Consider the following 24,097-nt stretch of genomic DNA (forward strand, 5'->3'; position numbering starts at 1 on the left):
CCACCGTGTCCCCATCCCTGCACCTGGGGAACAGCCCCAACCCAGGGGGAAGGTCCTGGAAGGGAGAGATGCTCTGGCTCTCTGGTCCCTGTGTGGGTTTGGGCAGCCCAGGGATGAGGCTGCTGGTGGCACAGCCGGGTTCTGGAGCTGGATCTCCATCCCCAGGGCTGCCTGGGCATTCTGTGGCTCCAGAAGAGGCTGCAGATGCCCGGGATGCCCGGGATGCCCGGCTGGTGCCAGCGGATGCGTTTTGGCCGAGGCGGGGGAATCGCAGTGACGGTGGCGGGCAGGAAGATGTCCCACCCCAAGCCGGGGCAGCTCCCTTTCCTTCCCGGCTCCCTGGCCTCTCCCAGGGGAGCAGCAGCAGCCAGGGGGGGTTTGGGAAGGGCAGAGGCTGAGACAGGAACCGGCCAGCCCGGGGGAGCCGCTGTGAGCTCACACAATGGTCCCTGCGGGTACCAGGAGGAAGAAAACTCCCCAAGGAATTTCCTCCATCTCAGCTCCGCTCAGGAGCTGCTCCTCAGGGATGCAGGGCAGGACTGAGCACATCTCTGGCTGTGCATGGAAATGTCCTGGATGGTCCCTGTGAGGAGCCCTGGGCTGCAGGAGCTGTGCTGAGCTGGGCTCTGCCAGGGCTCCCATCCCTCCAGCCAGGGAACTGATGGGGACTGGAGGTTTGGGGTGATCAGGAGGGGACAGGACCTCTGTGTCCAGAGCACTGACCCCACACAGACGTGGCCAGCTGAGCTGCAGCAGCCCAGGGCTGCTCCTGGGGAGCCCAAGGGGAAATTGTGGATCAGGATCCTCCTGCTGTCCCTCAGGTGTCCCCAGGCCCTGTTGAGGGTGCACAGGGCTGTGCTTGGAGAGTGCCCACCCTGCTTTGGGGCAGCCAGGGGCACGTGTCACCGGGAGCAGAGGGGACCTGTGCCACCAGGAGCAGATGGGACCTGTGTCACCGGGAGCAGATGGGACCTGTGTCACCCAGAACAGAGGGGACCTGTGTCACCAACAGAGGGGACCTGTGCCACCAAGAACAGAGGGGACCTGTGCCACCAGCAGAGGGGACCTGTGCCACCAGCAGAGGGGACCTGTGTCACCAACAGAGGGGACCTGTGCCACCAGGAGCAGAGGGGACCTGTGCCACCAGCAGAGGGGACCTGTGCCACTGAGAGCAGAGGGGACCTGTGTCACCAACAGAGGGGACCTGTGCCACCAGGAGCAGGGTACTTGTGGATTTGGAGGCTTCCAGGACTGGCTGCCCCTGGACATGGATGCTGCTGAGGACGAGAGCTGGCAGGGACAGAGAGCCCCAGAGCCAGTGCTGCTCTGACATCCATGTGGCAGGCACGGTGACATGCCAGCGTGGCACCAGCAGCAGCAGCAGCAGCTCAGGGAATGAGCACAGGACCCCTCTGGAGCTGTGTGATCCATGGGGGGGTTCCTGTAGGCACCAGACACGTTCCAGCCCTTCCAGAGACAGGTGCTGTCCTGCTGTCCTGGTCCTGCTGTCCTGTTATCCTGTTTTCCTGTTTTCCTGCTGTCCTGCCTGGCAGAGCAGTGTCTGTCTGTCCCACGGGAACGCTGGGTGTGGAGCAGGGTGCCTGGTGCTGGGTGTGGGAGCACATCCCTGGGATTCCCCAGGTGGAAGGCTCAGGTGTGGCCAGCCTGGCTGGGCTCGTGGCCAGCTCCAAGCCTGCCCAGCCCCGGCAGCACCGGCCCCTCCAGCTCAGCCCCCACAGCTCTGCCACCTCCTGCAGATGAAAAAGGAGCTGCCAGCTTGTGCAAGATGGATCTCCCAGCTCTCAGCGGTGTGGCTGAAATTTCTGGACTTTCACAACCCACAAAACCTTTAATTAATCCTCCTAATGATCAGTTCTCCTTCTATCCCCATCAATCTAACCTGGGGAATGTTTACAGCTCAATGGTGCCACACACAGAGGCTCAGGAAAATGAGGTGGTGTTTTTTATGAGCTCTCCTCTCATTCCTGGTTCCTCTGGCAGCACAAATAAATCATCCCCTTTGAAATCATCCCCTGGGAGCAGCCAGGCCCAGCTGAGTGATGGTGAAACAAGGGAGGGATGAGCACGGAGCATCCGAGCCAGTGGGGAATCCCAAGGATTCATTGATTCCCACTCAGAGCTGATCTCTGCAGGGGCTCTGCAGCTGCCAGCAGGGACCCCCCAGCACCAGGAGCATCCCTGAGCCAGGCACAGCTCCCTGCACACCCAGCAGAAGGTGGGTGTGGATAAACAGCAGCACTGAGGAGGAGGAGGAGGCTGGGTGGGAGGAAGGAACCAGGAGAGCCAGGAGCAGGAGCTGGGGAGAGGGATGGGCTGAGGGGGGGCACAGAGGGGCCAAAATCTGCCCAAAGCCACTCCTGGAGCTGTGAGGGAAGCACAGCAAGGTCAAGAGACCCAGAAAAGCTCCCAGGGCTCTGCAAGCTCTGCCCAGTGACTCCACCATCCACCATCCTCCTCCTCCTCCAGGAGCTGGGACAGGCTCAGGGGATCAGCTGAGGGATTCTGAATGAAGATGGACTTTGTGGGCTGCCCAAAATCCCCACCTGGAGCTGCCAGGGAGCCTGGGGGGTGCCTCTGATTTCCATAACCAGGAAAGTTTCCCCAGCACCTGCGTTTTGGGTTCGTTTTGTGACAGCCCAAAGCAAACAGAGCAGGACACAGGTGGGATTCTCTGTCCTCAGCAGGGAGGGAATTGGGAGCAGATATCCACCCAAAAGAGCTCCCAAACCCTTCCAAGCCACTGGAGTCACAGGTCCCTGGGCTGCCTGTGCTTCCAGTCTGCACTGAAATGTCTGCTCAGATCAAAACACACAGAAATGGAAATGGAAAATTCTGCCTGAGCAGGATCTGCTGGATTTTCCCATCCCAGGGCGCAGGAACCTCTCTGTGCTCCCTCATTTTATTTTCAATGAGGCTTGGGAGGGTGGGAAAGGCAGGATGGGAGGAACCAAAGGCATTTTGTACCTTGCTAGGATGCAGCTTTGCACAAATTGTTTTTGTGTTCCTTCCAGCTCCTTCTCCATCAGCTGCAGTGAAAAATTGCAGAATTTCCCTGGGATTCACATCCATGCCAAGGGGTGCACCGAGCTGTGTCCCAGGACAGGCAGGACCTCAGCCCTAAAGTGGAGGGATCACGAAATAAATGGTTTTTTTTAGGCTCACGAGGTGCTCAGGCAAAGATCCAGTGCTGAGTCAGGGCTCTACCAAGTCCCCTACATTCTCTACAATAAATAGATTTTTTGGGGGGGGAAAAGAATGTCTTTTGGAGACACTGAGGTTGAAAAAAATCAATATATCCAGGGAACACTTGAGCAAATGTTTGTGCTTAAAGAGCATTTAAAAATAATTCAAACAAGTTTTCCCCCTTTTTGAAATATTTTCTCTCTTTATTTATTTTTTTAAAATTTTCATGCTTCCAATGCTTTAAAAAAATTATTCTACAGGGTTAAAATATTCACTCCGACCACCCGAAAGATTTTCTCCCACCGTGTTTTTATTGCGCCGAATCAAAAGAAAAACTCTCTGCTTCAAATAAACTTGAAACAATTCCTTCTCCTCCCCCCTCCCTCCAGTATTTTGGTTTAGCCACTGAGTGGAAAAATCAATTATTCGCACTCCTCTAAGCTGATAAAAAGCTCCAGGACTCCACAAAGAGGCTCGGGGGAGCAGTTGTGTCGTACAGCAAATAAAAATCTCTGAGTTTCTCAGCTCTGCTTTTTGTCACCCAGGGTTTTGTGCTGAGGTTGGCGCTGCTGGAGTGACACAGGGAGGGGAGGAGGAAAAAATATTGTCAGTGGTGGGACTGAAATGTCCTCTCTTGGTGGGGCATCACATCCTCATGTTGGACATCAGATCTTCATGTGGGACATCAGATCTTCATGTGGGACATCATGGGACATCACATCCTCATGTGGGACATCCTCATGTGGGGCATCACATCTTCATGAGGGGCATCATATCTTCATGTGGGACATCACATCCTCATGAGGGGCATCACTTTATGGTGGGACATCATATTTTCCTTTGGTGGGACAGCACATCTTCATGTGGGACATCACTTCTTCGTGTGGGACATCACATCCTCCCTTGGTGGGACATCTTCATGGGGGACATCACATCTTCATGATGGGACATCAGATCTTCATGTGGGACATCACATCCTCCCTTGGTGGGACATCACATCATCACATCTTCATGGTGGGACATCCTTGTGGTGGGACATCACATTTTCCTTTGGTGGGACATCACATCCATGAGGGACATCACATCTTCATGTGGGACATCAGATCCTCATGGTGGGACATCACATCTTCATGGAGAGACATCACATCTTCATGTGGGACATCATGGGACATCACATCTTCATGTGTGGCATCACATCTTCATGAGGGACATCACATCCTCCTGTTGGGACATCCTCGTGGTGGGACACCACATTTTCCTTTAGTGGGACATCACATCCTCCTGGTGGGACATCTTCATGTGAGACATCACATCTTCATGTGAGACATCAGATCCTCATGGTGGGACATCACATTTTCCTTTGGTGGGACATCACATCCTTGTGGTGGGACATCCTCATGTGGGACATCCTCCTGGTGGGACCTCATGGCTGCCAAGCGTGTCTAGAGCCCGGGGCTGACACCCCACAGTGACACCCCAAGGGACAGCAGCCAGCCTGGCCTGCAGCTCCCAGAGCCACGCTGCCTGCAGTGTGACTTTACGTACGACTGCAGTGGAAGCAGGATTTTTAAAGCAAGCTACACATTAAAAATAAATCAATATTAATTTCTGGAGTCTTTTATTTCCAGCCTCCAGCTGGCTGCTGGGTTTGCTTCAGCACTGTGAAATGTGGTAGGGAAGGAGGAACTGCAGAGCCAGGCCTGAGAAGCTGTGCTGGAGGAATGTGACACTCAGTGCCATCGCTGTGACAGCTGCTCTGCGACACATCCTTGTAAAAGGTTTCAAGGAAATGAAGATGAGGAATGCAAAAAGGTGAAGATGGGGATCTCTGTGTTTCATTAAACAATGATTCAGTCCAAGTGAAACCCAGGTGGCCTCTCCAAGGGACAGCTGGGATGGAGCTGCAGCCTTCCCCCACCAGCACTCATCGAACCCTGAACGGTTTGGGTTGGAAAGGACCTTAAAGGACTTAAAGGTCCAATGCCACCATCCAATGCCACCCCTGCCATGGCAGGGCCACCTCCCACTATCCCAGGTTATTCCAGGGATCAGGGGACAGCCCGAGTTTGTGCCACAGGGATCCGACCACATTGCTGCTGCCCTGAGGGCTTTGTCCCCAGGGCTCCACCAGCCGCTGGTGCCGATGCCGGTCCTGGTGCTGGTCCCGGTGCTGGTCCCGATGCCGATGTCGGTCCCGGTGCCGGTAACCATGCTGGTCCCGGTCTCGGTGCTGGGTCCCGGTCCCGATGCTGGTCCCGGTCCCGATGCTGATCCCGGTGCCGGTCCCAATGCCGATGTCGCTCCCGGTCCTGGTGCGGGTCTCGATGCCGGGTCCCAGTCCCGATGCTGGTCCCGGTCCCAGTGCCGGTCCCGATGCTGGGTCCCGGTCCCGATGCTGATCCCGGTCCCGATGCCGATGTCGGTCCCGATGCTGATGTCGGTCCCGGTGCCGGTGCCGGTCCCGATGCTGGTCCCGGTCCCGGTGCCGGTCCCTCCCCGTCCCTCTGTGCGGCTCCGCCCCGCTCCCTCCCGTCCCTCCCGTCCCTCCCGTCCCTCCCGTCCCCGCCCGCCGCGCTCCCGGTGCCGCGGGGCAGCCGCAGCATGGCCGAGCTGCGCATCGCCCCAGCCCCGGCTCCGAGCCCCGCTGCTGCCCCGCTCCCCCCGCCGGCCGCAGCCCCGATCGCAGCCCCGATCCCAGCCCCGATCCCGGCCCCGTTCCCGGTCCCGACCCGCCCCTCGCTGCCCGCCCCGGGCCGCCCATAAAAGCGGCCCCGCGCCCGCCCAGCGCCGCTCCGCCGCCGGCCATGGCCAAGGACCAGCTGAAACCGCGGCTGTGCCGAATGCTCAAGGGGGAGAGCGGCTACGGCTTCCACCTGCACGGCGAGAAGGGCAAGAGCGGCCAGTTCATCCGCAAAGTGGAGCCCGGCTCGCCCGCCGAGGCTGCGGGGCTGCGCGCCGGGGACCGCGTCGTGGAGGTGAACGGGCTCAACGTGGAGCAGGAGACACATCACCAGGTGCGGGATGGAGCGGGGACAGCGGGGACAGCAGGACAGCGGGGACAGCAGGACAGCGGGGACAGCCCACGGGCACCGCAGCGCCCCGGGGTGTGCCCGGCTCCAGCCTCGCCGCGCCGGGGGTTTCACCCAAAATATCCCCGCTGGAGCATCCCCTGGCCTGGGTGGGCACAGAGGCGGGGTGGGAGCTCGCCCACACGCCAGGGCTGGGCTGCAGGGTGGCTCTGGGTGGCTCTGGGTGCCCCGGGAGCCGCAGCTCCGAGCGGGTGGGCGCAGGACGTGGCGATCGTGGCAAGGTGGGAGAGGCGGAGGTGTGCGGGGCCGGGCAGGGCTCGGCTGTGCCGCGTTATGCAATGCGTGGTGGAAAGGAATGGGGAGACCCGGGCTTTATTTCCGGCTCTGCTGTGGCTTTTCTTGGCTGCTTTGGGCGAGCTGCGCCTGCCTGTGCAGCTCGGAGTGTGGGAAGATGCCTGAAAATCTCCAGCTCGAGCGGCGCAGATGTGCAGCGGTTGGGCTGGCCAGACAGCGATAGGGCTCCGAGGGGAGCGCGGCTCTTCCAGGTCCAGGGGTGCTGCTTCTCTGCCCTCCAATAAAGCTGTTTCAGCCTGTGGTATTTTCTGCTTGTAATATTGAAACTTGCAGTTAAACAAATTAGCCTGAAAAAAAAACAAGAAATGCGGAATAAACAAGAAATGAGGGGGAAAAAAACCACAAAAAAAAAAAAACCAAAACAACAAGCAGTGAGGTTAAAGCTGCCCCAGGCTTGCCGGACACTCGGAGCCTGGCAGGGGCACAATTTGCCTCGTGGCTCATGGGGCTCTGCAGGATTTGGTGTTTTAGTAACTTAAAACATCTGCTCAGCCCCGCTGGCAGCGCTGCATGGGGGCAGAGCTGGGGTGTGCAGGGTTTTGGGGGGCTCTGTGTCCCCAGACCTCAGCCCAGGTGTGGATGTTGCTGTGCTGAAGGTGCAGCTGAGCCTTCCAGGTGACTCCAGCTGAGCCTCCTGCACTCCTGTGGGAGCCTGGTGGGGTTTCTGGAGAACTGAGCTTGTTTTGATGCTCTGAGCCAGCCGTGTGAAAGTTGATGTTTGTCCTGCATGCGATTTCAAACCCCTTGAAGGAGGATCCCCATCTTTGATGTGGCAGGGCAGGAAGGCGGGCTGTGTTCCTGTGGTGCCTTGGAAGCCACCAGAGCTCCCTGCTGGCTCTGGGCTGCTGGGGACGGGCGATAGCAGAGCCAGCTGTGCCTTTGAAACGTGCTGGGGCTTCCCAGTAGGTCAAGTGAAATGGGAGGAGGGAAGTTTCTTTCTTCCTTCTTTTTTTTTTTTTAATTTTTATTTTTTTTTTTGGTGCTGGCAGCAGGCTGGAGCCCTGGCACTCGCTCCCTGCTGCAGGGCAGTGATTGGAACAGCGTGTCCCATGCACGGTGTCACCGAGCTCGGTGCCACTCTCTGCCTGCCATGGCTGGGATCTCTCACAGTGCTGGGAGCCCTCCTGATTTGGGATCACCCTCCACACCACAAGAACCTCTTCCTTCCCCCAAGGACTGCCCAGCACTGTTGGGTCACACCGTGGCTTGGAGCAGCCACCTTGCAGTGCCCCTTCCTCGTGCCCAGCCTTGAAGAAGTAACACTTCTCCATGTCCATTGGAGCCTGCAGCATAGAAGGCCTTGCTGTTTGGGTGTAACTGTGTTTCCAGCTGAAGCTGGCAGCATTTTTGTCTTTGTTCTGTTTTTATTTTTTTCCCTTGGCCTTGCCCAAGGAGCGAAGGCAGAGCGTGTTCTCGGGGTGTTCCATGTCCCAAACTTCCATCCTGGGCTCCTCAGAACGGGGCAGAGCCACAGCTGGTGCCCGGGGAGAGGCTCCTGGTGCCCAGGGAGAGGCTCCTGGTGCCCAGGGAGCCTGGCAGCATATGGATAAGGGCACAGGCACCTCTGCAGGAGCTGCTGCTGGCACCGTGAGTCCTTCCTGGGCTGTTGTTTGGCAAGGGTGGAAGGGCCCCGGCCGGCTCTGCCGGGGGGTGAAAGTCTGCTTGGGTGGAGCTGCGGAAATGGTGGGGCTGGGTCGGGTGCTGAGCAGGTCCCAGATGTGCAGGACAGGCTGCATTGTCTGCAGAACCCTGCAGGACTCCAGCCCGGGAGCATGGCTCGCAAGCGGGTACGCTGCTGGGCACGACCTCGCCCCCGGGGCTGCTGCTTTGCCTCCCAGCTCTCTGCTCTGTCCCCAGGGTGAGCTGCTGCCTTGGGGGGCTCCTCACAGCCCCTTCTGCTTGTCCTGCTTGTGGGGAGGGGGCTAGGGCTGCTCTGTGCCCCTCTCCATCCCTGGCTTAGCCCCTGGTACCTTGGCTCCATCGCTGCTCTCGCTGTGGCTGTTGCAGGGCTCGGCTGTGGGCTGAGCCCAGCCCTGCTCCACACCAGCTTTGGACCCTCCTGTGGATCCTCTGAATTTCTCTGTGGGACCCCTGTGATCCCTTGTGCTGCCTGGAGCACCCCAACTCTGGGGTCTGGGGATGTCACTGCAGGGCAGCACCTTCCCCATCTGCATCTCTGCTGCTGTGCCTTGGCTGCTCTGCCGGGTCCCCTGTGGGAGAAGTGTCCCTTGCACTGTCTGGTGGCAGCTGTGACCGATCTGAAGGGAGCAGATGGATTTTGTGGGCCTGATGGATCAGCACCCTGCAGACTGGTTGAGGGTTGGAGCCCGGGATGGCTGCAGTGGATGAGTTAGTTCAGCCCTGCCTGCAGCCTGGACATTTCTTGCAGGCTGTTTGTGGTTTTTTTTTTTCTTGTTTGCAGATCCCGGCTCTGCTGACCTTGAGTGGAGCTTGCAGGGAGTAAATAAACGCTGGCTAATTGCGTATTAGGCTCGTTTGTCGCTCTAACCTTGGCGTGTCTGGCCACTGTGACCTAGATCAGAGCAGGAGCCCTGCAAGGAGCCCCAGGCTGCTTTTGGGGGGTTCAGGGCCACCCCATGGCTGGGGAGGGCAGCTGAGCAGCAGTGCCAGCCCTCCTCCTCCTCGGGATGAAGGCCTGTGCAGGGAGGAGGTGCCAGCAGTGAGTCTGGATGTGGTTTCCCTGTGGATGTCCTGGATTTTCCCTGTTTCCAGCCCACTCTGGTGGGATTTACCCCTGCTGGCTGTGGGATCAGCTCCTCCTGGCTCTCCCCGGTGTCAGAGCCTCTGCCAGTCCCTGATCCCTGCACAGGAACCGGGCACAGCAGGACAGGGTCCCCATCCAGCCCTGCCTGCAGCTGGATCCCCCCAGGGATGGGCTCATCTCCCACTCCCAGCACGGGCTCCCCTTTCAGCACAGACTGGGGATGGATGCATGGATTGGATGGATTGGGCTGTGTCCTTCCTGAATCCCCCCCTTCCTTCCTGCCCCCAGCTCCAGCCCTGGAGCAGAGACACCCTGGCTTGGTGGGACAGACTGGCAGTGCCAGGCAAAGGGCTGCTGGTGCTCCAGGGGCAGTGCCAGCCTCTGGAAGCTCTTGGGTGAGCAGGAGGTGATCCCAGCTAGCTGGGAGGGTGATCCTGGCTGGTCTGGGCAGAGCTGCTGTGTGGCTGGAAGAGCATCCTCAGAAATCTCCCAAAGCTTTGCTCTTACCCTTTCTGCCCCACCAGCACCAGCTGGAAGCACAAACCATTACCAGAGCAGCACTGTGGAGGAGCTGACAACCCTTGGGCACACTCCTGAGTGTCCCCTGGCGTCCTAGTGGACACCTGGGCTCGTGCTGAGCTGTCCCTGTCCCCTCCCAGGTCGTGCAGCGCATCAAGGCCGTGGAGACGGAGACGCGGCTGCTGGTGGTGGACAAGGAGACGGACGAGTACCTGTGCAGCCTGAGGCTCACCTGCACCGAGGACATGGTGCACAACGGCATCCTGCTCAGCCCTGCCCTGCCCCCCTCCAAGGGCAGCGACAACGGCGAGGTGTGGAAGCCACAGCTGGATCTGAGCGGGGGCAGCCTGCAGAGGAATTCCCACAGCTTCTCCTCGCACGGCAGCAGGAAGGTGAGGGCAGGGCTGGGGTCTCCTTCCTCTTTGAGCGTGGCTTGTCCCATCAGAGACACCTCCTGTGTGTGACTGGCAGCTTGGTTCCTGGCTCTTTGGGTCAGGAGTAAGAATTTTCTCAGGTTTGCCCTTTGGAATCTCGATCCAGGCTGTTTGGGGCTGTGCGTTCCCTCCCCTCTGCTGCTGGGGGGTTGTGGTCAGTCCTGGGGACGTGTGAGTGACCCCACGGTGCCTCAGCCAAGGTTGGTGTCCCAGCCTGGACCTCAGCCTGCCCAGCACGGGGCTGTGGCCAAGCTGGAGCTCATGAATGAGCTTCTCTCCCTCCTTTATTTGCAGGAGGGAGGGAACATCTGGGGCGAGCGTGTTCACAGCTTTTTGCTGAAATAGGAAGGAAATCGGCTCTTTCTGGGCAGCCTGGCTCTGATCTGTGCTTCAGCATTAAGAGCCTTTTATTGGTAAACTCCTTTCCAAAAGGGGAGGAATTTGGGGTGGAGAAGGTCCAGTTTCCATGGCTGCGGGGACGGCGCAGGCTTGTGCCGGGCTGATAGCGGGGCTGGCCCCAGCTGGGAACTGGCACCAGCTGTGTGGCCACTCCACGGCCCTGTGTGGCCACTCCACGGCCCTGTGTGGCCACTCCACGGCCATCTGTCCCCTCCCCTTCGTGTCCCCCCTCTGCAGCACGGAGCTGCTTTGTGCATCCTCCTCCTCCTCCTCGCTGGGGTCCCTGCGGTGCCAGCTCGGTCTCTGTCCCCTCAGAGTGGCAGTGGTGGCTGAGTGCTGGCCCAGAAGTGACCACTGGGCTGCCAGGAGGGCAGAAAATCCCTGAGAGCAGATGAGGGGTGATGCTGGTGGGAGGCAGGACATGGGCTCTCACCTCTGGCCCTTCCCAGAGATGGATCCTCCCTCCCTGGGGCTGCCAGGGCCAGGCTTGGAGCTTTTCTTTCTCTTTATTGATTGGGGGCTGTTGGAAGGTCTGTGTGGTGGTGGCTGTGCTTCCCATGGGGCTGGGAGCCCCCTGGGACAGGAGCCATTCCCAAGGAGGGGGTGGCTTCCCAAACAGGGCATTTCCTGCTCCGTGTGCTGGTCGGGATCCAGGAGCTGACGGGAAGTCAGCCGGGGAACAGCGCGGTCCTTTCCTGCCTCTGGGCTCCAAGGAGAGGGTGGGACAGGAGAGCAGGGCTGGGCTGGGCTGGGAATGGGGAGCAGAGCCCCTGCTCCCCTCTGAGGGGCTTTTCCTGAGTGCTCAGTGTGCTGGAGGCAGGGCTGGATAAGGGGAGCAGGTTGTGGGGTGATTCCCTGGTGGGGATGGGTGCTGAGCACATTTGGGGTGGTTTGCTCCTGCCCTGGCAGCTCTCAGGAGAGCTGGGCACTGCCAGCTGGCCTGGCCAAGGTCACTTCTGTGTGCCAGAGCTGTGTGTGACTCTGGGGTGAGGTCAGGGGTGGCTGGAGCAGCAGGACCTGTGTCCTGTGCCTTGCTTTGAGGTGGTAAAACCTGCTCCAGGCTCCTGCTGTGGTTGGTGTGTCCCTGTTGCTGGCTCCCAAAGCAGCAGGAGGCCAGGGCATGATGAATGAGAGGTGGTGAACCCCAATTTCTGCCCAGCACTGTGCCCCCCCATGGGGCAGCTCCAGCCTGACCCTAACCCAGCAGCTCACAGGAATGTGCAGCTCCTGAGTGTGGGAGGATTTTTGGGAGATTTCTGCCGCTGCAGCGGGGCTGTGACAGCTGGGATACACCCAGATTTATCCCCAGCCAGATTCAGGGCTTTTCCTGGAGGTGTTCAGTGAAGAGAGAAGGCAGCTCCTTGTCCCCTGCAGACCTGTGGCCCCAAGCTGCCCCTGTGGGAACCAGGGCCGATGCTCCAGGCTGCTCCCAGGGAGCTGCATTTTTGTCAGCAGCCTTTGTTTATATAAAAGCTGGAGTTTTCCTGGATGTGAGGCCGGGGTTGCTCAGGGCAGCCTGAGGAGACCAGCAGTGAAACAAAACGAGGAGGGGAATGTGGGGGAGCAGGGAGGGTGGGCACAGCCCTGCCACCCCCCAGTGCTGCCCCAGATTTATTTCCCAACAGGGGTGACCCCCCCGGAGCAGCCATGGGAGGGGAGGTGACCCCAGCAGGGACCTGGTGCCCAGCACCTCGTGCTCCAGGAACCTCGGTGATGCCATGAATAATTCAGCGTTTATTTAAAATTCTGCCTGGCAGGGCTGGCAGCCAGCAGCTGTGGCTGCCACAGCTCTGCTGTCCCCAGGGCTGTGCACAGAGTTGTGCCCATTGCTGTGTCTGCTGGGCTGGGGGGTTTGTCCCACTCTGTCCCCTGGCAGGGTGTGTCCTCCCCTGTCCCCAGCAGGTCCTGGTGGCCACCAGGCTGTTCCCAGGGCTCTGCTGGGCTCCAGCACCTCTGAGCTGGGGGCTGGGTGTGAGCTGGGTGTGAGCTGCTGTAATGGCAAAGGTGCCTTTGGGCCATGGGTGGCTGTGATTAAATGGTGTAGAAGGTGGAAGGCAGGTGAGCTGCAGGGCTCCAGCACCTCACCTGGTCATTCCAGAGTGTCTGGGCTGGGCAGGGCTGGCAGCACCTCTGCAGGGCTGTGGTTGTGCTGTCTATTCCTGCTGGGACTGGGAGGGATGTGCTGGCACTGGGACCCTGGTGTGGCCATCAGGGCTGTCCTTGGCACTTGCTGCCTTCTCCAGGTGTGTTTGTAGGAGAAACAAGAGCAGCAAAGCCAGAGAGGCACTGGGGGTGATGCAATTCCTTCATGCTCTGGTCTGCAGGGGGTGGGTGTGCAAAGGGACCTTCCCAACCTTTGTGAAGGGTAAACTCCTCCAAAGTTTATCCTTTGGACAACAAACCCACGGCTTGGAGCTGCTGGAGTCAAGCCTGTTGAGTCTGGGAATTTTAATGGGGCTGGTTGTTGATTGTGCTGTGCTGGGGAGGGATGTGTCACCTCAGGATTGCTGCTGGCAGGAACTGGGGTGACACAGGGGTGGTGGCTGCTCTCTGGAGGACGAGGCTGGACCCTGGTGGGACCAGGTGTAGGGTCAGGAATAAATATTTACCCTTCTCTTTGGGTCAGGAGTAGGAATTTTCTCTGTTGCAAATAAATCCCCTCGTGTGTGATGTCTTCTGCCACAGCCCTGCAAGGGGAGTAACTCAGGACAGATGTTTTTGGAGCACTTTGCCAACTCAGTTGAGGCCCAAAATTTAGGGCTTGTAGAATAACCACAAAGATGTAATAAAACCAAACATGAGCAGAAATGTCTGCAGCAATTATGTAATTTAAAAAAATAAATAAGTGTATGGTTTGAATTAAAGCACTTCCCTGCAGCATCTTCCACTCCCTGGGGCAGGCTCAGATCTGCAGGAGGGCGAGGGGAGGATGGCAAAGCTCAGCCCTGGCACTGCCTGGGTGAGACTCCTGCTGGGCAGGGAGAGAGGTTTGGGGAAACCCTCGGGCACAGAGCCCAGGGAGCTGTGGCTGTGTCCTGGGGCATTCCCTGCGCTTCCCACAGCAGCTGGGGGAGGATGTTTTTTGGGGGAATGATGTTTTTGGGGCATGTTTTTTGGGGGAAATTATGTTTTTTGGGGTATGCTTTTTTGGACGGATGCTGTTTTTTAGGTTATGGTTTTTTTGGGGGAGGGATGCTGTTTTTTGGGGCATGTGTTTTGGGGGATGCTGGTTTTTGGGGCATGTTTTTAGGGGGGAATGATGTTTTTTGGAGGGATGCTGTTTTTTGGGGTATGGTTTTTTTTTGGGAGGGGAAGCTGTTTTTTGGGCCATGTTTTTTGGGGGGAATGATGTTTTTTGGGGTATGCTTTTTTGGAGGGATGCTGTTTTTTGGACCATGTTTTGGAGGGATGCTGGTTTTTGGGCCATGTTTTTTTGGGAGGAATGGTTTTTTGAGAGGATGCTGTAGATCTGAGGGTGAAGCCCTGTGCCCCTGGGGGCAGCAGGGATGTGCCACCCTGAGAGCTCTGCTCATTTCTACTTTAAAAAAAAAACCAAAACAACTTTGCAAAGCCAACTGTGCCCCCGCACCTGGAGCTGCCCAGGGGACGAGGACATGGCATGGGATGGCTGAAGGTGCCTGGAGAGCCTCTACCAACCCCAAAATCCTCTCTGTGGGGGCTCAGCCTGGCACAGGGATCGCTCACTTTTGGGATTCTCCCTCAATCCCACAGCAGTGGGGCGGAGCTGTGGGGACGCTGCTGCTCTGACCCCGCTGCATTATTGATGTCCCCGGGCTCTGGCATCGCGTGTCACCGGCCTGGGGGTGGCCTCTGCAGCTCGGCACCGGGAATGGAGCCTGGGGAACGGGAGATGTGAATCCTCATCCCTGGGAGTGTCTGGGTGGATGGTTTGGGGCAGCCTGGGATCAGGGGGATGTGTTTAAAAGGAAGACAGGGTGAATTAATTCTGGACAGAATAGATGGGAGAGATGAGATGGAGCTCATTTAGAAGCTCTGTAAAATTGTTTCTCTCTTTTCCTTATGACAGCAAAGCAAATGCATAATAATTCTGCTGGCATCAATGGAGTTATTCTATGGAATAATTCGACCTTCAAACTCTAGTTTTTCATTTCCTTACAGCCTTTTGAAGTCACAGATACATGCTCTGAATAAACACAGATATTGGGTTTATATCTACTTTGCATGTAGGTTGAATTAACTTATTAAGTGGGGAACCCCAATGTGGGGTGACTGCACTACTTCAGCACACCACCTCTCAAAGTTACATCATAATTAACACTGTTTAAAATACTGTGAGTCTGTTTGTTTGGCAAGGCCTCACTGATGTGTTCATTTGTGGGATGAATGTGGAGGTTCCTTCCCATCCATGGCATTCCAAGGTGGTTTTTGGGTGCACATCCCAAAGCCCCTGTGCTGTCCCTGTGCACTGACCCTGTCCCTCCTGGTTTTGGTGTTTTGGGGGCTGGCAGGGGGGTTTGTGCTGCTCTGCCTGGCACGGGCAGCCTGTGCTGGGCATCACCACAGCGCTGGCACGAGGTGCTGGCAGCGATCCGAGCCCGATCCTGCTGGGAACGAGACATTTCCCCGGGGAGAGCGGGGTGGGGGAACCCGAGTGCTGAGCACCGGGATCCCGAATCATCCGCGGGCTGGGGACAGGAGGGACAGGAGGGGACGGGGCTGGGGACAGGAGGGGACAGGGAAAGACAGGGCTGGGGACAGGAGGGACGGGGCTGGGGACAGGAGGGGACGGGAAAGACAGGGCTGGGGACAGTAGGAGACAGAAAGGACGGGGCTGGGGACAGGAGGGACGGGGCTAGGAACAGGGCTAGGGACGGAAGGGACAGGGCTGGGGACAGGAGGGGACGGGGTTGGGGACGGGGCTGGGGACAGGAGGGACGGGGCTAGGAACAGGGCTGGGGACAGGGCTAGGGACGGAAGGGACAGGGCTGGGGACAGGAGGGGACAGGGCTGGGGACAGGAGGGGACGGGAAAGACAGGGCTGGGGACAAAACGAGCGGGACAGGAGGGGACAGGGCTGGGGACAGGAGGAGCGGGGCTGGGGACAGGAGGGACAGGGCTGGGGACAGGAGGGACAGGGCTGGGGACAGTAGGAGACAGAAAGGACGGGGCTGGGGACAGGAGGGGACAGAAAGGACGGGGCTGGGGACAGGAGGGACGGGGCTGGGAACAGGGCTGGGGACAGGGCTAGGGACGGAAGGGACGGGGCTGGGGACAGGAGGGGACGGGGCTGGGGACGGCGCTGGGGACAGTAGGGGACAGAAAGGACGGGGCTGGGGACAGGAGGGGACGGGGCTGGGGCAGGGCTGGGGACGATGCTGGGGACAGAAAGGACGGGGCTGGGGACAGAAGGGACGGGGCTGGGGACAAGGAGGAGCGGGGCTGGGGACAGGACTGGGGACAGGAGGGACAGGGCTGGGGATAGGGCTGGGGACAGGAGGAGCGGGAGAGGAGGGGACGGTGCTGGGGACAGGGCCGGGGACAAGGAGGAGCGGGGCTGGGGACAGGGCTGGGGACAGGAGGGCCAGGGCCGGGGACAGGAGGGCCAGGGCCGGGGGCTATTTTCGTGCCGGGGCAGCTCAGGAAGCCCCTCCCGGGGAGGAGAGCATCCACCCCGCGGCACGAACTTCCTCCGCCGCGGTATTTTTAGTGAAACACAAAGCGGGTGGGAGGCGAGAGGCAGATTAGCATCGGGAGGAGCCGTGCCCTGCCAGGAACCTTTGTTCCCGCAGCCACACGCTCCCGAGGGACACCCGGCCCTGCGAGGGGACAGCGGGGTCACCCCGGGACCCCCCAGCTCCCCGGGACCGGGGGGGATGCTGCTCCCAGCCCCAACAGCCGGGGATGCTGCGGGTGGTCCAGCCGGTGCTGATCCCTTCTGCATCCTCGAGTAATCAAAAACTTTCCCTGGGAACGATGGGGAAGCTGATATTAAATGGGAGCTGCTGTCAGTGCAGCTCTCCCCAGCCCCCTCGGCTCTCCAGCAGCTTTCCTTCAAGCCCTGCTCACCAGCGGGCTCCTAGCCAGCTGTCGATGGTTCTGTTCAATAGCAGAACTATTAAATGGTTTAGAATAAATTAAAAACCTTCTGCGTGTGCCCTGGCAGCTGCACAGAGCCTCTGCTGTGCCTCTGCTCCATCCCCTGGAGCTGCTCCAGCCCTCGTGGGCTTGACATGGCAGAGGAAACCTTAAAACAATATTGGGTTTGGGTTTTTTTGTGGATTCTCTGTGTATTCCCGAGCCCTGAGTGAGCTGTGGAGAAGGGGATGTGCTGCACGTTCCCAGCTGTTCATCCAGGGCTGTCCCAGCACTGCTGTGCAGTGTGGATGAGGAATCATCCCCAGGGCTTGGATCTGGCCCTGCTGCTGTCTGGGCTGGTGCTGTGGGTGTGGGGGAATCCCAGCTCCTCCTGGCCAGCCCCTGCTCCTGGGGCTGGAGTTGTGGGATTGCTCCTGGGGAATGCAAACATTTGGGGCCAAGGTGCTGCTGAATTCCAGTGTGGAGGCTTCCAGGTACACCTGACTTGCAAAAGAGGTCCCAAAGAGTTCCTTTTGACCCATAAAACATTCCTTGAGTGCTCACAGCCCTGACAATGTGGCATCACCTGTGTGTTGTTCATTCCTGCCCTCCAGGCTGGGGGAGCCAGGCTGTGACAGGGGGGTGATGTACCCAGCAGGAAGGTGATGTACCCAGCACTGGAAAAGAGCTCAGGGTGTGAGTGAAGGCCTGTTCTGAGCTGGTTTTGTCTCCCAGTCCTTTGCTGTGCCTCTGGACATGGAGATTTTACAGGCACTGGTGGTGGGAGACTCCAGGCTGGGATATGAGAGAGCAAAAATTAAACTTGTAAAGTGTAGAGGCTTCCACAGGTCTCTGTAAATAAGGAACTGAACCTCAAGCTGTTGACATAATTCCTTCTGGCAAGATCTATATTGTAATTTGATTTCATTACGTTTTGTCTGGACTCCTGGATGTTTTGGTTCCATTGTTGTGCACGTTCAGACCACATCCAGACGTGGAGCTGGATTTTGTTGGCTCAGTGTCTCTCTTTCCCCACTAAAGCTTTGCAGGAGTTTGTTTCCAGGTACAATAAGCTGGTGTGGGATGTTTGTTAGTGGTGAGCCTGAGAAAGCCAAATTTTAATAGTTTTATGAGCACTGGGAAGGGCAGAAAGACAATTCCCTGAAGATGCCAGTGCTGGGAAGGTGTGAGAGAATTCTGGAAGGGTTTGGGTTGGAAGGGGCAGCTCAGGTCATCCATGGCAGGGACACCTTCCACTGTCCCAGGTTATTCCAAGCCCCATCCAGCCTGGCCTTGGACACTTCCAGGGATGCAGGGGCAGCCACAGCTTCTCTGGGAATCTGTGCCAGGGCATCCCCACCCTCCCAGGGAACAATTCCTTACCAGTATCCTGATATCCATCCCTGCCCTTCCCTGGGTCCTGTCCCTCCATCCCTGCCCTTCCCTGGGTCCTGTCCCTCCATCCCTGCCCTTCCCTGTGTCCTGTCCCTCCATCCCTTGTCCCCAGTCCCTCTCAGCTCTCCTGGATCCCTTCAGGCCCTGGCAGGGCTCTGAGCTCTCCCTGGAGCCTTCTCTTCTCAAGGCTGCACAATTTGGGCTGTGGCTCTTTCCCTTGGGAGGGGCTCCAGCTGCCACTGAGCTGTCCCAGGGATGCTTGGGGAAGGAGTGGGGCCAGGAGCAGTGAGGGGGTGTCCAGGTGTATTCCTGAGCCTCTCCACTGCCCCAGCCCCAGGCAGAGCCCTGCTGCTCCCAGGGGTGTTGTGGGACTAAACCCTCTCATGGAATTACAGGGATTAATCCCCTTAACGACACGAGCAGCACAAAATGTGGAGGGAGGGCTGATCCCTCTGCTCCAGCCTTGGCCAGGCTGAGCTCCCAGCCCTGGGAATGTGGCCCTGGCACCTGGCTGGGCTGGCATTCCCTGGGAATGTGGCCCTGGCACCTGGCTGGGCTGGCATTCCCTGGGAATGTGGCCCTGGCACCTGGCTGGGCTGGCATTCCCTGGGCAGGGTCTCTCCAGGAGCTCTTCCCAGCCCCTGGCAGCTCCTGCCTGGCTGTGTCCAGCCCAGGGCTGGCTCCCTCCTCCCACAGAAGCAGCCAGAGGCCATCCCAGGTAAATCAGTTCATTCTGGCCTTGGGTTTGCTCATGGTTAGCAGGATTTAATTAAGACAAGCCCTAATTAGCTGTAAGAGGGTGAGCAGTCGGCTTTGCCTGGAAGAGTTCCCTGCTCTGGGCTGGAATGGGGGGATGAAAATCCCCCTGCAGTGCCTGCTGGGTTCTGCTGGCACCCACATCCCAGTGTGGTTTTGTGGGACCATCCTGGGGCTGTTCCCTCTTTTTCTGTGTTCCCCTTCCACAGGCAGAGTGCCCAGAGCCCCAGGACTGGCCCTGGCACCCCCTTCACCCCGGGGTTATCAGCAGGAGCAGCTGCTGCTGGCTCTGGGGTTATCACAGCAGATCCTCCCCCTGTGTCCCCACAGGGCCACCCCAGCCCCCTTATCTGCCCCAGCCCTGCCCAGCTGCAGATAAGCTCAGCTCCCTGCCAGGGGGCATCATCTGTGGCCCCTCTTGTCTTAAGGAGCTTGATTTTAAAATGTCATTTTTGGAGCTCGCTGGAAGGAGCCCTGATTGTGTCAGGGCTGGGTTTGATCCCCGCATTTCCCAGTCTGATCCTGCATTTCCCAGTTTGATCCTGCATTTCCCAGTTTGATCCCTGCATTTCCCAGTCTGATCCCTGCATTTCCCAGTTAGATCCTGCATTTCCCAGTTTGATCCTGCATTTCCCAGTTTGATCCCTGCATTTCCCAGTCTGATCCTGCATTTCCCAGTCTGATCCCGCATTTCCCAGTCTGACCCTGCATTTCCCAGTCTGACCCTGCATTTCCCAGTCTGACCCTGCATTTCCCAGTCTGACCCTGCATTTCCCAGTCTGACCATGCATTTCCCAGTCTGACCTCCTGTTTCCCAGTCTGATCCTGCATTTCCCAGTCTGACCCTGCATTTCCCAGTCTGATCCTGCATTTCCCAGTCTGATCCTGCATTTCCCAGTCTGATCCTGCATTTCCCAGTCTGATCCCTGCATTTCCCAGTTAGATCCCACATTTCCCAGTCTGATCCTGCATTTCCCAGTCTGATCCTGCATTTCCCAGTCTGTCCCTGCATTTCCCAGTCTGTCCCTGCATTTCCCAGTCTGATCCTGCATTTCCCAGTCTGATCCTGCATTTCCCAGTCTGTCCCTGCATTTCCCAGTCTGTCCCTGCATTTCCCAGTCTGTCCCTGCATTTCCCAGTCTGTCCCTGCATTTCCCAGTCTGACCCTGCATTTCCCAGTCTGATCCCCACACTTCCCAGTTAGATCCCTGCATTTCCCAGTCTGATCCCTGCATTTCCCAGTCTGATCCTGCATTTCCCAATCAGATCCTGCATTTCCCAGTTTGATCCCCTGTTTCCCAGTCTGACCCTGCATTTCCCAGTCTGACCCTGCATTTCCCAGTCTGACCCTGCATTTCCCAGTCTGATCCCCACACTTCCCAGTTAGATCCCTGCGTTTCCCAGTTTGACCCTGCATTTCCCAGTCTGACCCTGCATTTCCCAGTCTCATCCTGCATTTCCCAGTTTGATGCCCTGTTTCCCAGTCTGATCCTGCATTTCCCAGTCTGATCCCCACACTTCCCAGTTAGATCCCTGCGTTTCCCAGTCTGACCCTGCATTTCCCAGTCTGATCCCCTGCATTTCCCAGTTTGATGCCCTGTTTCCCAGTCTGACCCTGCATTTCCCAGTCTGATCCCTGTTTCCCAGCAGCGTGGGGGGATGGAGCTGGTGCCAGCATTGTGCAATGGGGGCAGTGACAGCAGGGTTGAGTTTTGCAGGGGGAGGTCAAGGGGAACCCCAGCAGCACTGGAGGCTTTGGGTGCCGTGCCCAGCTCAGCAGATTTTGTGCAGCAGCTGTGACTTGGGTTTTTTTTTTTATTTTTGAGAAAAAGGAGTATTTACATGTCTGGCACCTCACCCCCCTGCTGCTTTGGGGCAAGCTGCACCCCTGCATGTTTTATTGCAGCATTTCTGAGCACCCAAGGGCTCCCATGGGGTGACCCCAGCGTGGCTGCCCCAGCTCTGGTTTTGCTCTGTTCCAAGGAATGCAGAGGATGTTTGGAGCCCTCCCCCTGCCCCATTTCCTCCAGCGAGCTGGGCTGCCCAGCCAAGACAAATATTGGGAGTAAACTATTGAACTTCCCTGGGCCCAGCACTCACAGAGCAGCGCCTGTTCTCTCCCAGTGCTGGGCAGGGGCCGGGCTGGGGGTGCAGATCTGTCCCCCTGCCCTGTGAGCTGCACATCCTCGCTCCCAGCTGGGCTGGCTTGGGGTGCAGGAGGAGAAAAACCAACCCCAAACCTTCCTTCCCACCCTGCTGTGCTTTATGGGGCTCTGCAAGGCTGAGTGTGGTACCCATGGAGTCTGGAAAGAGGCTTCACTGAGATTTTTCAGAGAGATCAATGAGTTTTAGTGAAAGCTGAAAAATGTTGTACTAGATAATAGTGGAAAATACTTAAAAGTATGAGACAGCACAAGGTCAGGTTATAGACCTGCTGAAATAAGACAGAGAATTAATAAAAATGAAAACAAATATTAAATTTACAGCTTAACTAATTATTAAATATGGAAACTAAATTTGAGCCTTAAAAATTGAGCTTATAGAGAAATTGGGTTTTTTTTCCCATATATATAAAGGAAGTTTTGTCTTGAATTACATTTTAAATTTTACAGTTTAAATGATGGTCCTGGAAGTGGTCCTGATTGGTGTATATGAAGCATTTCATTGATAAATTGAGAAGGGTAAATTAGAAATTTATTACAATTTGAAGGGACAACCACAACCCAACATCTGACCTGTTCTGGGGTGCGGGCACCAGGATTTGTGTCACTGTGGAGCAGAACAGTTTCCCCAATTCTGTGTGAGATGCACTGACTGACATCTCCCTTTCTGCAGGGCACTGGGGCTGCACCCTACCCCCAAAAATCCCTCAGGGCAGCTCCTGGTGGGTTGGAGCAGTTGGTGCTGGGTTTGCTGGCTGCTCCTGCCATAGTCCAAAAAAAAAACCTGAAAATGGCGTTGTCAGGGGGTGTGATTTTAATCGAGTACCACACAGTTATGGTGACAGAACAAAGCAGCCCAGGGTGATAAATTCATATTCTGTGCTGTTCTCCCAACCTGGGAACGCTATTCTCAGTTCCAGGTGATTTTTGGTCTCGTTGTTTTAAGGGTTTTTATCTCAGAACAGTGTCCCAGTGTCCTTTGCGCCCCTTTTCATTTGCATACGGATCGATGACATCACCCTCCTCACAGGCACCATTTCAGGGGGGCAGAGGCAATACCCACAGAATAGATTAGATAATTGGGGATCAATAATTTATTGAGGCCAATAATTTAATATCAACAATTCACATTCATTAGGAGTCAGAACAGAGTGACAATTAACACGGAAACCCAACAAACGCAGGAACTTGTTCCTGAAGGAGGTGCTCCCATCTCAGAGCCCCCTCCACCTCAGGCCTTTCCTGGCAGCACAAAGCTGCAGGGCTGGATTCCTGCAGGGGATGGGGCCAGCTTCGGTGGGTGTTTGGTGATTGCTCAAGGCTTGGCCTCCAAAAGGAGCTGGGGAGGGCGAAGGGCAGAGCCCTGGGCACAGCTCCCAGAGCTGGGGGCTCTGGTCGGGATGTGCCCTTGTGGGGGGCAGCTCTGTGATTTGGGGTGGCAGCTCTGTGATTTGGGGTGTCACACAGTGGGACATGGGCTCTGTGCTGCTCTGGAGCTCTGTGGGATTGGGGAATTTTCTTCCCAGCGTCTCCCTCTGCATTCCCATTGTGCAGAGCCGTCCCTGCTGTGGTCTGGGGGTTCGTGCTGAGCGTGGGAAGGACTTTTCCCCCTGTTCCAGCAGCTCCAGCCCTGCTCAGTGATGCTCTCTTCCCTCCCACCCAGCAGAAAACAGATCCCTCTGGATCTGCTGAGATCCCTTCCCATCCACAATGGAAATTCCATATATTTTTTTTTCCCTCTTGGACAAATCCCAGCCTGCCAGGACCCGCATTGCAGCCCCACATGGTGCTGGAGCTGCTCCCCTGGAGCAGAGGAGCTCTCTGCTGTCCTGGCTGTGTGCTCCCTTGGCAGATCCTGCTGGAAAAGTCTTCCCTCTCCATGAAAACACGTGCACGTGGCGGTTTCGCTCTCCTCCATCCTCCCTCCCTCTCTCCCTGGGCTGGCCCAGCTGCTCCCAGCTCCAGCCAAGCCTGTGCTGCTGTTTCTGGCTCCAGCCCTGCCTGGGGGGAGAGCGTGGGTGCCTTTGCTGTCTGAGTCTGCTCAAAGGCCAGCAAAGAGGGGAAAAAATGCTGCAGCTTCCCCTGGCTTGTGGCTGAGAAATTCCCCAGCTCTGGGGCTGCCAGGGGATGGTGGCACAGCTCCCTCAGAGCCTGTGGGGCTGGGCAGAGCTGCTGTGCCCTGCAGGGACCCTCACTGGGGTTGTCCTCACTGGGGACAGGAGCCAGGCAGGGCACAGCTCCATCCTGAGAGGTCTCTTTGTGCTCAGGGATTTCTGAAAAGCTGGAGATGTCGGAGAGGGGCAAATCCAGGCTTACCCAGGGCTGCCCTGGGGAAGGTCGAGCTCTGGATTTTTTGGCAGGAGGTTGGGTGGAGGTGAAGCCTTGCTGGGAGCTGCTTTTCCCAGTGCCAGGGTGGGAGGGGTGCCACCCCACAGCCTGGCACTGCTGTCACCACCCTCCCCGCCCTCCACATCCTTCCTGCTCTTGTTTTCTCCTGCCTGGCAGTTTTTGGGATAAGAACCCTCTGGCTGTGCCTGGGGCAGGGCTCTGGCAGGGTGCTGGCACAGCTCTGCACCCCTGGCAAGGACCAGGCTTGGGGGTCAGCTTGGTGGAGGTGCAAAACTCTTCTTGCTGCTGCTGCTGCTGTGGTGGCCTGGGATGGTGAAGGGGCTCATTGATCTTTTGTGATTGGTTTTGCACCACCCTGGCACCCACTGTGCCCTCAGCTGTGACCAGCAGGGCTCAGGGAGGTGTCCCTGGGGCCAGCAGAACCCATTGAGGCTCAGTGCCCACTGTGGGCATCCTCCTTCCCTTCCAGGGCTGGGAGGAGCTGTGCTGTGACTCTGGATTTTCCATGCCATGGCTGCTCCTCCTCCTCCTCCTCCTCCTCCTCCTCCTCACAGGGGCTGTCCTCAGAAAAACCCCAGAAATACCCAAATTACCCTATCAGCTGCAGCTTGGCCCTGGGTCCTGCTGAGGAGCCGTGGCTGGATGTGTTCCATTGCTAATTGGAGTCACTCCCTGCCATCCTCACCCGCTGCCTTTGTGCTGCCTGCTGGCACA

General features: G+C 57.6%; 1 protein-coding gene across 2 annotated transcripts in view; it reads left to right on the plus strand.

The window, feature by feature from the left end:
* Positions 1–5,946: 5,946 nt before the first annotated feature.
* The window catches only part of SLC9A3R2 (SLC9A3 regulator 2), a 37,778-nt gene continuing 19,627 nt past the window's right edge, over positions 5,947–24,097 (plus strand). Inside the window, exons 1-2 of one of the 2 annotated variants that reach the window (XM_033074140.2) lie at positions 5,947–6,218; positions 9,972–10,223. In XM_033074140.2, coding sequence (XP_032930031.1) covers positions 6,009–6,218; positions 9,972–10,223 — 462 coding nt within the window. In that variant the 5' untranslated portion in view covers positions 5,947–6,008. The remainder of the gene's footprint in view (positions 6,219–9,971; positions 10,224–24,097) is intronic. The other variant, XM_033074141.2, reaches the window with a different exon arrangement.

Source organism: Catharus ustulatus, chromosome 16, assembly GCF_009819885.2.
Source record: "Catharus ustulatus isolate bCatUst1 chromosome 16, bCatUst1.pri.v2, whole genome shotgun sequence".
Taxonomy (NCBI): Eukaryota; Metazoa; Chordata; class Aves; order Passeriformes; family Turdidae; genus Catharus; species Catharus ustulatus.